The sequence below is a fragment of the Gadus morhua genome, chromosome 5, assembly GCF_902167405.1.
Source record: "Gadus morhua chromosome 5, gadMor3.0, whole genome shotgun sequence".
NCBI lineage: Eukaryota > Metazoa > Chordata > Actinopteri > Gadiformes > Gadidae > Gadus > Gadus morhua.
In genome coordinates, this window is record NC_044052.1 from 9,032,982 (window position 1) to 9,049,734 (window position 16,753).

A 16,753-nucleotide genomic window follows, 5' to 3' on the forward strand; every position below is an offset into this window, starting at 1 on the left:
ATGGCTATGGATATTTGTATTTCTCGTCACTCCTCTCTTTCCCAATCTCTCTCTCTCTCTCTTTCTCTCTCTCTCTCTCTCTCTCTCTCTCTCTCTCTCTCTCTCTCTCTCTGAGCCTAAAGTTGTAGTTTTCTTTGTTTCCCCCTTGTTTTCGCTCTTTTCTTTGTTTTGCAGTCTCTTCTTGTCCCCCCCTCCACCGCCCCATCCCGTCAGCCCGGGCCAGCAGGCCTCACGGGCCCCCAGTGTGAGAACCGTGGCAGGGCGGCTTTCGTGGTTTCTTAGGGCCCTTGGCCCCTGTAATTCTCGGGCGTTCTGTGGGAACCCCAATCTTCTTGGACGCCAGCCCCTGTTCCCACCAAAACCAAGTCAGTCCGTGTAGAAAATAGACCTCTGGTCACTCACTCCGGACACCCAAACCGGTTCTGTCCCGCTTGCTCTGGCAGGGTTCTGGGGAAGGGGAGGTCAGCGCCCCCTCCCTTCGGTACGACGGAGCCCTTAATGGGTTTCGTATGCAGGTACCGCAGCGGCGACATGGGATACTCGGTTCATGAGAAATGAGAGGGATTGAAGGACCCTGTGTTCTCCACGCTCCCTCCTCCGCCCTCTGTCTTCACCCTCTCACATCCACGCTCTCTTCCTCTCCTCGCTCCGGATGTCTTTGACTGCGTCTGTGCCTGGTATTATTAGGTCGTTAGACACGTGTCTAAAAACAGATTTGTTTTAGTTTGAACCTGGCCATGTGATGAGGGAGAGGGGTTGGTTTTAGATACCAAACCGACGTGCGTTTGAGGATTGCTTTTGATCACCAATCGCCACAGGCCCACAGTGAAAGTGAACGATGTGTGTGCGATTGTGTTTGTGTGATTGTTCGCGCGTGTGTATGTGTATGTTTGTTTGTGTGTGTATGTGTCTGTGTGCGTGTGTGTGTTTGTATGATTGTGCGTCTGAGTGTGTGCGTGGGTATGAGTATGTGTGTTTGTATGTGTATTTTTGTGTTTGTATGTGTGTATGTGTGTGTGTGAGTGTGTGTTTGTGTGTGTGTGTATGTGTGTTTGTATGTTTATGAGTGTGGGTATGTGTGTGTGTGTGTGTGTACGTGTGTGTCTGAATATGTCTGCTCTTCCCTGCCTCAAAGATGCATATTTTGGGTTCTTCTGCTGTGTTTGTCTCGTTCTTTGTCTCCGTGCTTTTGTGTGCGATCGTGACTACGGCTCTTCTTTTCCCCCACAATTCTTTCACTCATCCCGAGAGGCAATTCATCATGCCGTCGGCTACAATCACATCCAGACAACGCAGATTCATCACCACGCACGTTCACCCCACGTACAGCCCCCCCCCCCCCCCCGATGCCTGCCTGGAGACTTACACGTTCGGGAAGATGAGCCAACGTAGCGAGGGGAGGATAAAAAAAAGAAAGAGTGGCTGATCTGGTGTACAGTATGTCCATGACAAAGGGGGCTTTGCCAGATGAGGAAGAGATGAGAGGGAGAGAGAGAGAGAGAGAGAGAGGGGGGGGGGGGGGGAGAGAGAGAGAGAGAGAGAGAGAGAGAGAGAGAGAGAGAGAGAGAGAGAGAGAGAGAGAGACAGAGAGAGACAGAGAGAGAGAGAGAGAGAGAGAGAGAGAGACCCTTTGCTCTCCACATGTGAACCGGAGAGTCAATCTCAAAGAGTGTGTGAAGACAGCTGGAGAATCCCCCCGAGCCTGGCCCTAATAGAAAGCTTATCATCCTTTCCTTTGTGTTTCCTGAGCCGTGGGGGGTGCGGGGAGGGAGAGAGACAGAGAGAGAGAGAGAGAGAGAGAGAGAGAGAGGCGGAGACAGAGCGCTTCATGGGTTAATGGGACCTTCAGCAGGAGGTTGGAGGGTCTAGAGCTGTGAATCCGTGCAGAGCTGCCAGCCGCTCACACGGTGGAGTGGAGCTCAGACGCTGAGGGTGAGGGCGGCGTGGATCTGTCAGCAGAGGATTTTCTGTGTGTGTGTGTGTCTATGTGTGTGTGTGTGTGTGTGTGTATGTATGTGTGTGTAAATGCCTTGCGTGTGCTGGTTTAATTGAATGCAGTGTGTATCAAAGCTGTGTGTGCGCATCCTAGGGCTTTGTTGTTCTGCCAAAACTGCCCCCATAGAATGACACCCACACACTATCACACACACACACGCTCACACACACACACACACACACACACACACACACACACACACACACACACACACACACACACACACACACACACACACACACAGACACACACACACACACTTAAGCCTAGCAGAATGGAAGAATAGACAGCATAGAAGAGGGGGAAAGAAGAAAGAGAACTGCAGTACGGAGGAGGAATAAAAGGTTTCAGCGGAGAGATAAAGGCAATAGAAATACAAAGCCTTTGATGGTATATCAACAGGTGGCATCAGTTTAAAGATGAGGGATTGTGGGTGTTGGATTACAGGTTAATCACATGAGTCATTTGAAATCAGACCTCCCCAAAAGGTAGCATCTCAAGCGGTAAATCTTGCGGCAGGGACGGCAAATGTGCCAAATAAATGCCATCGGACACGCATAAATTACCAACCTCGGAGCCAAGGAAAAAGGACACACACACACACACACACACACACACACACACACACACACACACACACACACACATACACATGCACACACACACAGGCACATAAGCAGGGCTGGCATTCCACTCTGTTACTGTATTGTGTTTAACAAGTGACAACTTGCAGACCAGCGCTCATGCAGAATGGGGGGGTGTTGGATTCCTAAGGTGCGCTTTATTTGTGTCACGGTACCGCCATGTTGACAGGTGTGTGGCCGAAGACCTGCCAGTCCTCGTGAGAGATGGCTGGCTAAAGAGGGTAAGTATCAGGAGCTACGCTAATGGAGTAGCGAGCCTGATCATTATCAGAGAATAAGAGGGTTTTCTATTGAAGGAAGCGGACCACCAATGAGAGGTGTGCCCTGGAGGCCGGGCCGCCGGGGGTTATACCAGAGGGCCGTGCCCTCAGAGCAGCACAGGGATCCGAAGTCATGTCAAATTGGCTCACATGAACCTTAAAAGTACTTTTCTTGGTTTCTCTCGCCCCCGGTTTAATTGAGTGTTTAAACACTGATTTGTCACCTCGGGTGAAATGAGTCAGTGAGGGGTGTTTGGGTTCGGGATAATGGCATGTTTAATATTTTCACTGTCAACACCTCATACCTTTTGAAACGTATTCAGAGTCCACCTTTCTGTGGGTTGGATTTCGTAATTAGAGTCCTATTATACAGAGGATTTGTTTTTTATACTGCGGGAAATGAAGTTGGAGAATGGACATTTGTCTTAAATCTTAGTAGTCAAAATGTATTTGATTTTATATTGGACGAGGTAAGGCATATTTTATATACATATAAATATGCACATAAATATAAAGCAGATGTATCAGTGTTTTTATTTTTATTTGAATATATTTTGTATTTCAACCAGTATAAAGATAATTATTGATTACATGGCAAGGACATTTTTAGACAGGTATTTTTTTAATTAAAATTATTAAAAACTACATTATCGGCACACTTTACGAGCACTTAATATGAAGGTTTTTTTTAAGGCTATTACATACACATTCTTAAATTAACATAACAGTTTCAGACATACATGCTTTCAGCACAAAAAAAAAATGAAATAAGCAAAAATGAATTATGAATATGATATACCCAAATGAAAATTAGGCTCTTAAAAAAAAAGAAAGAAACAAAAAACAGCATTGTGCTCTTTTATCCAATACCCAATAAAATACAATTCAATTGTACAAATAAAGTTTTCTGGTCTCCAAGATTTCTACTCAGATACAACTTCTACCATGAAAAGTGGTGCTTGAGAGCAATAAAGAAGGAAATAATCAAAACAAATTGACCACAAATCTTTCCTGCCATCAAACGTACTACAGGCAACGGTGAAGTTCTTTGGTTTTTTTCTTGAAGGAACCTCGCATACCGAGGTTATACGTGTGGTTCCTCTAGCTGCATGGGTGTTGCCTATAATAGCGCACGGTCAGAAGAAAAGAGAGGGGACTCATGCATAGGTTTTAAAGGGGACAACAGGAATGACTTGGGGGAGAAAGGGGGAGGCGGGGTGAGGATGAGGAGGGGTGTATGTAGGAAATTGCTCATTGATTGTCAAATCGAAGTAAACAAGGCAGAGTGTGTATATGTGGGTTTCTGCCACGGACTTTGCATCATTGCTGTGTCATCTTCTAGGTGCTAGCTTCTTTGGCTCCTCGTTCGTCTGAGGTGATTCACCGGCGCTCTCTCTCTCTCTCTCTCTCTCTCTCTCTCTCTCGTAATCAGAGACACCTGATATGGGCCATAAGTGGCTCAGCATGGCTGACACAAAGATGGTCTCAGCACACATATCAATCCTTGGCTGAGACACCCGCCCCTGGCACCAGCCATCTCTAAATTACTAGAAGACAGAAATCGGGAGTCATTAAGGCTTCAAAGGGCTGGCTGCTTACAACAAAGGGCCTCCGCACAACAAGGGCCCGTCTTCTTTTCTCCTGGCTTTACTCCTAAGCATGGCTGCCCTTGGTGTTGGAAAGAGGATCCTGCCCTGACCCTCACTGCTCCTGCTAGCACTTCTTCCCATCATCCTTCTGCAGGGATCATGGAGGGATCACATAGTACATCACATGGGGAAGACCCTCAGGACGGCAGGAATGTGCACACTCGCACCTGCACTGCACCAATATGTGTGTGTGTGTGTTTGTGTGTGTGTGTGTGTGTGTGTGTGTGTGTGTGTGTGTGTGTGTGTGTGTGTGTGTGTGTGTGTGTGTGTGTCTGTGTGTGTGTGTCTGTGTGTGTATGTGTGTATTTGTGATGATGTCACGTTAGGCAATATTTGTTGGTGTAAAAGGGCACTTTGATTGAGTTGAGGAGATATGTGCAGCAATAATTCATTTACGTTCCCATGACGCCCTTTATGAAAAGCTATGGCTAAGGGAGGGCTGTTTACAATTATGGGTTCCAACAAAAGAAGAAATGTCTAAACATAGTGCAAAAATAAAGACAATGGATTGTGAAGCGCAAAAAAAAGACATGGGAAATAGCTTGAAACAATGGCAGAGTAATGGTAGGCACGTTTTAGAAGGAATAAAGGTTTTAGTGCATTAAAGCTACATTGGAAAACTAAATAATAACATTGAACATTTTCTTATAATTTAGGAGCAATATATTACAGAAATTCCAATTATTATAATTAACAACAAATAAACAAAGAATGTATATAAAAATCAATGGTTGAGGAAAAGCTAAAGTCTGGGGTATACAGTATGAGTACACTTCCTCTAAATTTGGCTCAAATAAATATATAAAAAGTAAACCAGGTCATTCAGCTCAAAAAAAACTAGACTATGACAGGTAGGCTTCAAATGGAAAATCTTGAGTTTAGAAATCAACCAAAAAATGAAGTACAAAAACAAAACGCTCCTGTGGTAAAAAGAAAACAAGAACAAAAAAATTAAGAAAAAACTTTGCTTTTTTGGTTTTGTACATTCTCTAAAACGTCTTGTGTGCCACGCATGGCATTGCAGAGCAGAAAACCATCCTCTGCACTGGAGTCCCGGGGTCAGTGGTCCTGACACAATGTTGTTCTTACGCAGATACGATCATTTTGAAAACGACGAAAAAGGAAAAACCACAAATGACAAAACTGACAAACTAATGGTTCATTCCGTAGCACCGATGGCTAGGCGGTGTTGTTTGTAAAATAAATTAGGTTTTACCGTAATGCACCCGGGTGCTATGAGAACATGAGGGCCCTGAATGCAAATGTGTTGATTCTGTTGAGGTTTCTTCACGACGGACGGCGTAGTAGTTTGTGTACCTACTGAAACCTCAATGATAAAAATGTCCAAACAGCCACCTGGAGTAAATGGGCGATCTTGTGGCGCCGTTCCAAGTGCCATTTCATTTGCCATCGTTTAAGGATGTCCATTTGAAATTGTTAATGCAATGTGCGGCTGTTGTACTTTTTTTGGTTTTGGTTTGGTAGTCCATTCTGATCATCCTGCGATATGCAGAGTACAGCTCTGTCCTTCCCAATGAGTTCATCTGTCTTCAACGATCTTTGGTAAGGGTGCACAGCTGTTTGTTCCAGGCAGTCAGTCCTGAAGTATGACTACGATGGCTTCTCTGGTTTGACCCCCTTTAACTATTTACACTTCTACCTAAACATCATCTCAGCTGGCTTTTGGTTAAGAGTCTGAAAACAAGTAAGGTTCCTCGTGCGCAAGTGCGCGGGTTGACATAAAAATGTACAAAATACAAGTCTGGCAGTTGGTAAAATGCAGAAAAGGCTTCAAGCGAGGGACGGAGAAACAAAGGACAAACATGCAGCATTTTTTTTTTCTCTCAACGTGGGGCTTTTCTCTTCTTCTGTCGTTCATCGCTTCATCTTTACACCTCCGGCTCCTTCCCTCCTCTAGCCCCCCCCAGACCCTTGTTTGCGGGGGACGGCTTCATCGATGGGGCCAGGTGGGGCTCTCAGTAGGGCCTCCACACCGACTCATCCATGCGGCCGGAGGCGCTCATGGCCGTGGGCGAGTTGCTGTGGCTGCCGTCGGCCTCCACGCCGTCGCTCTGGTTGTTGAGGCCCGCGTTCATCAGGCTGTTGGCCCCCGTGGCCCCGGAGCAGGAGAGCAGGCGGGTGGGGGAGCGCTCGCCCCCGCCGTTCCCGGGGGCCACCATGGAGAACTGGTAGGAGCCGGATCCCGGGCCGTAGTACAGGTAGGAGTTGGACTGGAAGTTCTGGGTTTGGTTGCTGGAGTAGGGCGGGGGCAGGTAGGTGTGGTACCGGGACGAGGCCGACATGCTGAGACCCCCGATGCTGGAGCCGGAGGAGTTGGAGGAGTAGGTGAAGGCCCCCGGGTAGTGCATGCGGGGGTCCGAGAAGCGGGGGTCGGCCAGCGGGGACAGGGAGGGGAAGGTGGTCCTCTGGTTGAAGAGGTCTGTGGTACCTGCAGGAGGACACAGAGAGGAGGAGACAAAGAGGAACCATTAACATCTTAAGATCCCCCTAAACGTTACGTATTTATCCAGTTTAACTATTAACAAGTCCTTGAAGCCGCAGACGCCACATCAGCGTCACACTCTGAACTTGTAAACCCCCCCCCCCCCCCCCCCTGTTCCGTGTAAAGGAGCGAATCGTACAGTCCCGCTTTCTCTTCTTCTTTCGGGACAAGAAAAGAAAAGGGGCATTGTCTGAGACCCGGAGCACGGGGGTGCTTTGCATTACTCCTGACAGCTTGTTTTGCTGTTGTGGGTCTCATCATAAATCACAGCGGAGAGAGCCGAGGCAGGAAACAAGATGAGAGACAGACGTGGAGATGAACCAAAGGAGGCGGGAGGGAAGACAGAACAGAAAAAAAGAAGAAAGAAAAGGGAAAAAATGGAAAGAAAAGTAACAAAAGACGTAACAATGCCTGTCTGTGCTTGTGCTTGATGGTAATTGCAAAACAAAGCGCGCTTACGTCCGGGATTTGCGCCCGGCTAAGCTAGCGGGAGAGGTGGTCTCTCAGGTAACGCAGCGGCTGTATTCAATTGGATTTCATTCTCACATATTATATATTCATCTATATTCAGAAAAACTCAAAAAATTGGGATACTTTCTCTGCGATTTGGCAATAGCTATTACTAACCACTCAGTCCCTAAAGTTAAAGACCACATTGTGGGGATCTCCCCACCTGAAGGCTGCTAGCTCCTCTAATATGCTTAGGTCTGCAAATGTTTCCCTTTGCATTCTCTCTCTTAGGTAAGATTTACGGGCTCTCTGCTGCCCCCTGCAGGTACGTTTGGGTTTGATCCCCGGCGCAGGGACAGTTGGGGACACTCAGGTCGTATCATATCCTGCTTGGGTATCATGCTCCGTTGCTAAAGTTAGCAAACTTTGTAAACGATACGGTACCGTGATGTGGTCTGAGTCAAAACCTCAGTGTACTTTGTTGGATGTTCTGGTTCTATTGATAAAGAATACGATGATACCGCTGTGTTAATGCTACATCTGTGGTGATTTATAATATATTTAGAACACTATTAGCTCATTCTTTATTTAGAATCTGTTCTATGGAGAGATTTTCTGATTTTTTTGTGAGCAACTTTAACCAAAACACACACACACACACACACACACACACACACACACACACACACACACACACACACACACACACACACACACACACACACACACACACACACACACACACACACACACACCCGACAGATACACAGACACACACACCTGCAACTATGTTGATTTGTTTATTTGCGTGTGGCTTTGACACAGTCCAGTGTTCCCACATGACTGAAGTGTAAAATGAGGATTTGGACGGGCAGAGAAAAGACAGCCTGTATTTGTGGGATAGCGAGCGCTTGCACGCCACTGCCCCGAGGGGGTGAGGATGCCAAACTTGCGTGCCATCGTCTTGTTGAAATCTCTTTTCCCCATGTCTGGAGAACTAGGCCCATTCTCAGCCCCAGAAAACTCTGTTCCTGAGCAATTTCCATCACCCGTGCTATGCTTTCTTTTTTCTTTCTTCAATAACACAGTCAGAGTTTTTCTCCTTCTTATTTTTTAAGGGACCGGGGAGTTTCTGGGAGGTGGGGATGGGTGGTGGGGGGGACGGCACGGGACGGTGGGAGAGCAGGGGGGGGGACAGGGAGGAGGGGGGGGGGGGGCGGCTGTTTCTTTTTCCAGAGCCTACCAGGCACTGCGGTCGGCTCCATATCTGATTTCACGCAAGGAAAATCCAAGTCTTCAGCTGCTGTTGATTCGGGAGAAGTGGAGTGGGCCCACTAATTCCTACCGGACTCCCAAAAGCCTGTTGCTCTCTCTCTCTCTCTCTCTCTCTCTCTCTCTCTCTCTCTCTCTCTCTCTCTCTCTCTCTCTCTCTCTCTCCCTCTCTCTCTCTCTCTCTCTCTCTCTCTCTCTCTCTCTCTCTCTCTCTCTCTCTCTCTCTCTCTCTCACTCCCTCTCTCTCTCTCTCTCTCTCTCTCTCTCTCTCTCTCTCTCTCTCTCTCTCCCTCTCCCTCTCCCTCTCTCTCTCTCTCTCTCTCTCTCTCTCTCTCCCTCTCCCTCTCCCTCTCTCTCCCTCTCTCTCTCTCTCTCTCTCTCTCTCTCTCTCTCTCACTAAATATAGTTTGTGGGTGAGGCTGCAGGGGGAGGATGCAGGGAGGGGTGGTGGTGGCGGCGGCGGCGGCGGCGGGTGCTGCCGTAGCAAAGGGTCTTGATGGCTCCACCGGCTGGCGTGCGTGATCTGTGTTTAATTGCGGCGGGTGGAAACATGTTGGCTAAACTGTGGTCGGGGCATTGGGGGGGAGGAGGGGGGTGGAGACGACTCTGTGTTCTGTCAGGGGAAACTGCCCCGGACACTCGTCACAACACCTTAATGGACTTGTGCAACATCACCGCCCAGAGCCCTAATCCTGAGGAAGGGGGGGTCTCTTCCTCCTCCTCCTCCTCCTCCTCCTCCTCCTGCTCTGCCTTCACACGGCACAGCCGCTCCCTCTGGGGGAGAGCAGAGGATCGCCCGCTCACTCCCGCCCTCCCACCTTCCCTCCCCCCCCCCCCCCCCCCCTCCCTGCATCTTGTTGTTCCTCACGCACAGCCCACTCAGTCCCAGTCCCACACCCACCCCGGCATAAGTACAGGGCTGTCGGCAGAGGGTCACCGAGGCAACGGCGGTGTGTGTGTGTGTGTGCGCCTTTCTTTTGGTTGGCGAGGAGGCGGCTCCTGCTCGTAACCGGGGGTAACCTTGTTGCACTCCAGAGCGCTGCCGACTGTATAATCTTCCCCATCTGAAGTCAATTAGGGCTCAGCCCGACCGTGTTGACTGTTAACGCAGCGAGAGGGACAGCCAGGAGAGCGTTGGTTGGGAGGGTGGGGGGGGGGGGGCTGTGTGGGGGGTTGGGGGTGGGGGTGTAAAGTGGGGAGGGCCCGAGGGGGATTAAAGGTAGTCGGGTACCACGGCGACTGCAGTGATGCGCCGCGTGCCCAGTCTATGAGGCTGCTGGTGTCTGGGAATCTGATGCTTAATGGAGTGTTACGACGCACATCCGCTCTCCGCTCCTCCTCCTCCACCACCTCCCTCCCCCCCCCCCTCCTCCTCCTCTCTTAACCCCAAACAAGTCCACTAGTCCACAGTCAAGCGTGTAACCCATATCTGACAGGTGGTTTTAGCCCATTTGCCTACGGGAGAAACTGATTTTGCTTGTTAACATAAGGGCCAGCTTGACGATGTCTGTGTGTGTGTGCTTTGTGCATGTCATGTGTGTGTATGTGTAAGGGTGTGTGTGTGTGTGTGTGTGTGTGTGTGTGTGTGTGTGTGTGTTAGCAATGGAGAGATGCAAATCCAGGCGCTCACCTGTGAAATGTTGACTTAGGCCTGATGCAAACTGTGACGGCCAGTGCCCTTACAATGGTGTCTCAGGCAAATGAGAGGAGGAGATCTAGGAGGGGGGTGGGGGAGGTGGTGGTGGTGGTGGTGGTGGGGGGGGGGGGGGGGGGGGGGGGGGGTGATGGTTATGTGTGTGTGTGTGTGTGTGTGTGTGTGTGTGTGTGTGTGTGTGTGTGTGTGTGTGTGTGTGTGTGTGTGTGTGCGTGTGTTGAGGGGCGAGCCACTGTAGGAGAGGCCTATCTATCCATCTGTCCACTCACAAACACCAGAGACTCACAACAACACAATTGCCTTTTTCTTTCTCAAACCATGGTTTCTTCCCTTTTTTTTTCTCGGAGTTTACAGCTCGCTTTTCCGATAAGACATTTCCCTTGACGGCTTTCGCCGATTTACACAGTAGGTAACATTCAGTAGAGCGCTGTGGACTGTGAGGGGCCGAAGGTGAGGGACCCTATAGCACACCAGGGGGGAGGAGGTGGAGGAGGCCGGGAGGAGGGGGAGGAGGAGGGGGAGGAGGTGGAGGAGGTGGAGGTGGTTGAGGAGGTGGTGGTGGAGGTGGCGGTGGAGGAGGTAGCGGAGGTGGAGGAAGGGGGAGGAGGAGGAGGAGGAGGAGGAGGAGGAGGAGGGGGAGGAGGTGGAGGAGGAAGGGGAGGAGGAGGGGGAGGAGGAGGGGGAGGAGGAGGAGGTGGTGGAGGTGGTTGAGGAGGTGGTGGTGGAGGTGGTGGAGGTGGTTGAGGGGGTGGCGGTGGAGGAGGTAGCGGAGGTGGAGGAAGAGGTGGTGGTGGTGATGTGGGCGACAGAGAGCTACACGCAGGCCGGGGAGAACAGGAGACCCAAATGAACACAAATGATCCCCAGCAGTTTGTTTAGGCAGCTAGGCTTTGGGGACGGAGCATCACGTTTTAATGCAAATGTTAATCACCTCGGCCTTCTGGCCAGCGCGGTCACCCACCCCAAAGTCTCCTCCATATCTTTCCATCAGACTGCGTATCATATGAACCGGGGCACTTTGCATGGCATTACGCTGAGACATGCGATGAAGGCAAAAGGCAGAAGGTTTTGTTTGTGATTGCAAAAAGCTGGGATTTTCCTAATGCTTCAGCCAAGCTACAACAAGGTTTGATTAATATTTCTGGATTTGTTAAGTAAATCCATGCTGATAGACTGAACAATAACAAGCTCTTTTGTACCACACAAGTCAATAAGTCTGTGTGTGTGTGTGTATACACACGCGTGTTTGTTTTGATATCAAGTTGGCATACATACTTGTTTTGCAGTCCCTAAATGATTTGCTATGAGGAAGGATTACAACTTTAATTCAAGGTTCCCTCCCCGTTTACTTTCATAGCTTATGGCTTATCGGTATTTGGGCTTTGCACTCCACATCCACACAGTCGGCTTTCGCTGACTAAAACAGAGAATATGTCCCACCGCCCAGTGAGTCGGCGGCCGGCATACTCTGCTGACTGTGTCACAAGTGCCCAGGCCCTCTCAGCAGATCTCCTGGTGTAAAAGTGACCAATACGAGGGTCTTCTTTTGTCTGTGGCGAGAGGAATGCCATGATGCTAGGTCAATAATTCATCCGAGCTGAGACTTATGTCTGCTCGAATGTGAATATCTCTCTCTCTCACTCTCTCTCTTTCTCTCTCTCTCTCTCTCTCTCTCTCTCTCTCTGGGTGTCTGTCTGTCTGTGTGTCTGTCGGTCTTTGCCAGCAGAGTGTGAGCGGATGATTCAGCGAGTGGTGTGTGGTGGTTTCTGGGAAAGGGGGACGCGTGGGCGTCGGAGCGGCAACAACAATGCTTCCCAAATCCCGGAGGAAAAGAAAGAAAGAAAGAAAGAGAGAGAAAAGACAGAGAAAGAAAGGCAAAGAAATTAAAAATGAAAGAACGAAAGAAAGAAGGAACGAAAGAATGAGAGAAATGCAAAAGCAGAATCATGACAGAAAGTAAAAGAAAAAACGAAAGAAAGGAAACAAACAGAAGGGAAGAAATAAATGGGTAAATGGGAGGCAACAAGGCAGGCAGGCGGGTGTTTCAGGAATGCTGTGGTAACCCTGAGGCGGGAGCACACCCCACACACACACGCGCACACACACACACACACACACACACACACACACACGCAAACACAATATCACAAACACCCTTGCACACTACCCCACACACACACACACTATCACACACACCGACAAATGAATGCTGCGTGCCCTCTGCTATGCCGACCGTCCAGCTCCTCTGCCTCTAAGACCGGTGCTACTCGTCACAGAGCTCTGATACGATACGATACGACGCATTAAAGTAGAGGGCAAGGAAATACCTCAGACACGGAGAGTAGTAGTTTGTGAGCGAGGGGGAAAAAGTGGCTTTGGCCTGCTCTGTTTACTCATTTCCAAGACTCTTTTTCAAGCCTGTTTTTCCTCAGAATAGCAATTATAGCAATTGCTTGCTGCGGGCCACGCCTCACATGGCACATTGTGATTGGTCCTCGTGTGTTTTGATTAGGTCTATCATGGAACCAGAAAATAAAGAAATGGACATTGAATTGGGTTCATCTGAGGGGAGGCTTCAGTGTGTCGCTGAGGTTAAGGCATGATTAGAGGAGAGAAGTCACAGCCACAATAAGAGAACCCAGAGGGGAGGGAGAGAGAGAGAGAGGGAGAGGGAGAGAGAGAGAGAGAGAGAGAGAGAGAGAGAGAGAGAGAGAGAGAGAGAGAGAGAGAGAGAGAGAGAGAGAGACGGAGAGAGAGAGAGAGAGAGAGACGGAGAGAGAGAGAGAGAGAGTGCGAGAGAGAGAGAGTGAGAGAGAGGGAGAGAGAGAGGGAGAGAGAGAGAGAAAGAGGCAGAGTGAGAGAGACAGAAAAAACGAAACAGAAAGAGAGAGTGAGGGAGAGAGACAGAGAGTGATTAAGACAGAGACAGAGAAAGAGAGTCAGTGCGCGAGGGAGAAAGAGAGAGAGATTAATAGAGAGAGAGAGAGAGAGAGAGAGAGAGAGAGAGAGAGAGAGAGAGAGGGAGAGAGAGAGAGAGAGAGAGAGAGAGAGACGGAGAGCAACAGAGAGAGAGGGACTGAGACAGAGAGCGGCAGGCAGGCATGGCATGAGTCCTACCTGGCCATGGTCGGAGGTCCTCCTCCACCTTGCATGTCTTCAGAGTGGGCTCAATCGGCTCTGGCCAGAGGGCTGCTGCAACACACACATCATCGGGGGGAGGGGGGTTACCTCTCTGACCCAACTCAACTGTACCCGGTATACAACACACACACACACACACACACACACACACACACACACACACACACACACACACCACTGCAGTACCCGAACAACCTCAGTGTTTTTGTTTTTTTTCTCTCTGTCAGTTTGAATCTTCTCTCTGACAGCTCTGACACGGCCAGGACCCAGAGGGGACCAGGGTTGGAGGGCGGGGGAGAGGGGAGGTGTGTGTGTGTGTGTGTGTGTGTGTGTGTGTGTGTGTGTGTGTGTGTGTGTGTGTGTGTGTGTGTGTGAGACGTAGAAAGGGTGGGAGTGTAGGGGGGGGTGGAGGGAGGGAGGGAGGGAGGGAGGGAGGGAGGGAGGGATCAGTCTTCACACCAGACTGAGACAGAGCTTGGGAAAACAAGCATGGTGCACCTATGGGAGATATTTTTGGTCTTCGCTGTGCAGGGGGAAAAGCTGTGAGCCCTCCAGAGACCTTTTGTCAGCCTGTCCAGCACGAATACCGGGCTGTGTGTGTGTGTGTGTGTGTGTGTGTGTGTGTGTGTGTGTGTGTGTGTGTGTGTGTGTGTGACTCTGGCCCAGCGCGTGGGACCCTGTTTCGCGTTCGGAGGCCACACCGCAGGAGGGCTGACAATTTGACGTGCAAACAGGCGCTGTTTGCTCTCGGTCTGGGCCGGCGCAGTCATTACCATCCAACGCCGCATGCACTCTACTGCAGGGCACGCACACACACGCACGCACGCATGCACATACACACACAGGGTCCTCTGCACGTCTTAAAAACATCACACCATCGCCTTTTAATGGCGTTTCCAGATCAAGACATAGAGATGTGCACAGGGCGTTACTTAACAACTGTGGGAAGAAGAACGCGCTCACGCACTCGTTGTGGGTCTCCTGAAACTTGTTCCTCGTTTCAAGGGTTGAACACTGGGTGGGGAGCCACACGGCCATGTGGTGCCGAAACTACGCTTCGCTGAAAGCATACTGACAGTGTCGTCGTCCCCGCTCCTCCCCCCCCCACCCCCCTCCTCCTCCGCCCACCCTCTGTCTGCTGCCAGGGCCGAGACACAGCGATCTCTCGCTCCCTGGCCGCCATGTACTCAGGGTGGCTAAAAAGCCCCGGCTTCCCCAACAGCTCCTCCACTTCCTTTGCCGGGGCTCAGATCAGCACTCAGCCTCCGAGGGCTGCAGCGTTTTTGCCCCACAATGGCAAATTCTTGCACATAAATGGCCTTATTCAGAGGGGCTCGCAAGCAGCTGCTGCGATTTCTTTCAAGAAAATAAACATTTCCTTCAAATATTTTGATTGGCCGCCAGACAACGTCAATAGCAGAGGTACAGATTACCCCTGTTAATAAAAGGTCCAGCCCGGGGGGGAGGAGTCTAATCTGTTCTGCAGGTTGTGGTGGGCCGGGGGGGGGGGGGGGGGGGGGGGGAAGGGTTTGAGGTGTGCAGAATCAGACCGCATCACTAATAGGCCTCTCTGGGGTGTTGCCAGCTAGTTTCTCGGGGGCCGGACGTGGGACACATTCGGGCCGTTTGAAGCGTAGAGGGCAGATGAAAGGGCGGCTGACGGGATGCTTGGGCCAAAATGGCGTCCGCCCTCGTGACTCCGGATCCAGCAGCGCCTCCGAGACATGTAATGCGCCCGGCCGCAATGAAGCGTGTCATTGAGACACGCTGAATGCCGGGCCTTGTGCTGGCTTCCTGGCTTTGCTCAGGCCTTAGGCGTCGCAGTGGAGAGAGAATGTGAGCGAGAGAGCAGGGGAGAGAGAGGGAACGAGAGAGAGAGAGAGAGAGAGAGAGAGAGAGAGAGAGAGAGAGAGAGAGAGAGAGAGAGAGAGAGAGAGAGAGAGAGAGAGAGAGAGAGAGAGAGAGAGAGAGAGAGAGAGAGAGCGACGCCGCCGAGGGAAGTGGTGAAAAAGAGCGAGCGTGTTAGAGAGGGAGGAACACGGCCTTGGCTCAGCTATGCAGGGACATTTGATATGTCTTTTGAGTCCTCACTTATAACATGAGCAAAAACAAACACACAGGCTGAAAAATCCTGTTCTCTCTGCTTGGCCCCCCTTCTCTCTCTCTCTCTCTCTCTCTCTCTCTCTCTCTCTCTCTCTCTCTCTCTCTCTCTCTCTCTCTCTCTCTCTCATTCTCTCCCTCTCTCTCTCTCCCTCCCCTAGACTCAATAGAGACTGTTCATTGCACATATGTCGTTTCTGTAATTGCTGAAATGTAAAACTCGTCCCGACTCTGATGTGAAATTATAACTTACACAAACAGTGCAGTCTGGGTACGCAAGAAAAGAAGACAAAGAAAAAAGGAGCTCTCGCCTCTCTTTTTTCACTCGGAACGAGACTTCAAAAGAAACCTTTTTTTGGGGGTGGATAACAGAAACATTTTCAGTTTAGATTATTCATCTAAGGGTCACAAGCAGAGTGTAACCACAAGTGAAGCTTTGAGGCACCATAACAAATAAACTCCATGGCAGCCATTGACACATTATGTAAATACGGCCCTGTGAAAGTCAAGCAGAACGTCTCCTAGACAGGCCCGGCTTCTCTGCTGAGTTTGGGTTACACTGGCCTCAGTTGGCCTGCTTCCTGCTGGGGATTCTTGACGCAAATCGGCGTAAAAAACCCAAAAAATTGTTCGGCCGCCTCCAGGAGAAGTCCTCACGTTCGCCCCCTGTGCGCTTGGCACTGACTGTTTCCTGTCCGTTGAGCCGCTTTGTGATTGGCCGACGGACTGGCAAAATGGGAGCTGTGCCGTGTGTGTGGGGGGGGGTGGTGTATGAGATGTAAACATTGTGGTGAGTGTGAAGAGGAAGGTGGGGGTCAGGAAGGAGAGGTGGGTGGGGGGTGTGAGGTGATGCTTCTGAGGGTGGGGTTGGCTTACATTGGGCAGATTCGTACCGCCACACACCACCACCACCAGTATGGCTATAAGAGTCCAGTCTCGGCCTACTGGTGCAGCAGAGCTCCAGATGTGCACCGTTTTGACTGAAGTACTGATTTATTTTTTATCAAGGAATGTTTCCTCAGCTACCTTGAGATTAAATATAAACAAAGGGTCTGGTTGAAAGAAAGATAAAGATATATATATA

General features: G+C 50.1%; 1 protein-coding gene across 5 annotated transcripts in view; it reads right to left on the reverse strand.

The window, feature by feature from the left end:
• Positions 1 to 3,416: 3,416 nt before the first annotated feature.
• runx3 (RUNX family transcription factor 3) overlaps positions 3,417 to 16,753 on the reverse strand; it is a 36,200-nt gene continuing 22,863 nt past the window's right edge. For 2 of the 5 annotated variants that reach the window (XM_030356140.1, XM_030356143.1), the window contains exons 5-6: positions 13,546 to 13,617; positions 3,417 to 6,998 (exon numbers count right to left, since the gene is read on the reverse strand). In XM_030356140.1, the coding sequence (XP_030212000.1) occupies positions 6,526 to 6,998; positions 13,546 to 13,617 (545 nt within the window). In that variant the 3' untranslated portion in view covers positions 3,417 to 6,525. Of the gene's footprint in view, positions 6,999 to 13,545; positions 13,621 to 16,753 lie in introns of all 5 variants that reach the window. The other 3 variants (XM_030356139.1, XM_030356142.1, XM_030356144.1) reach the window with 2 other exon arrangements.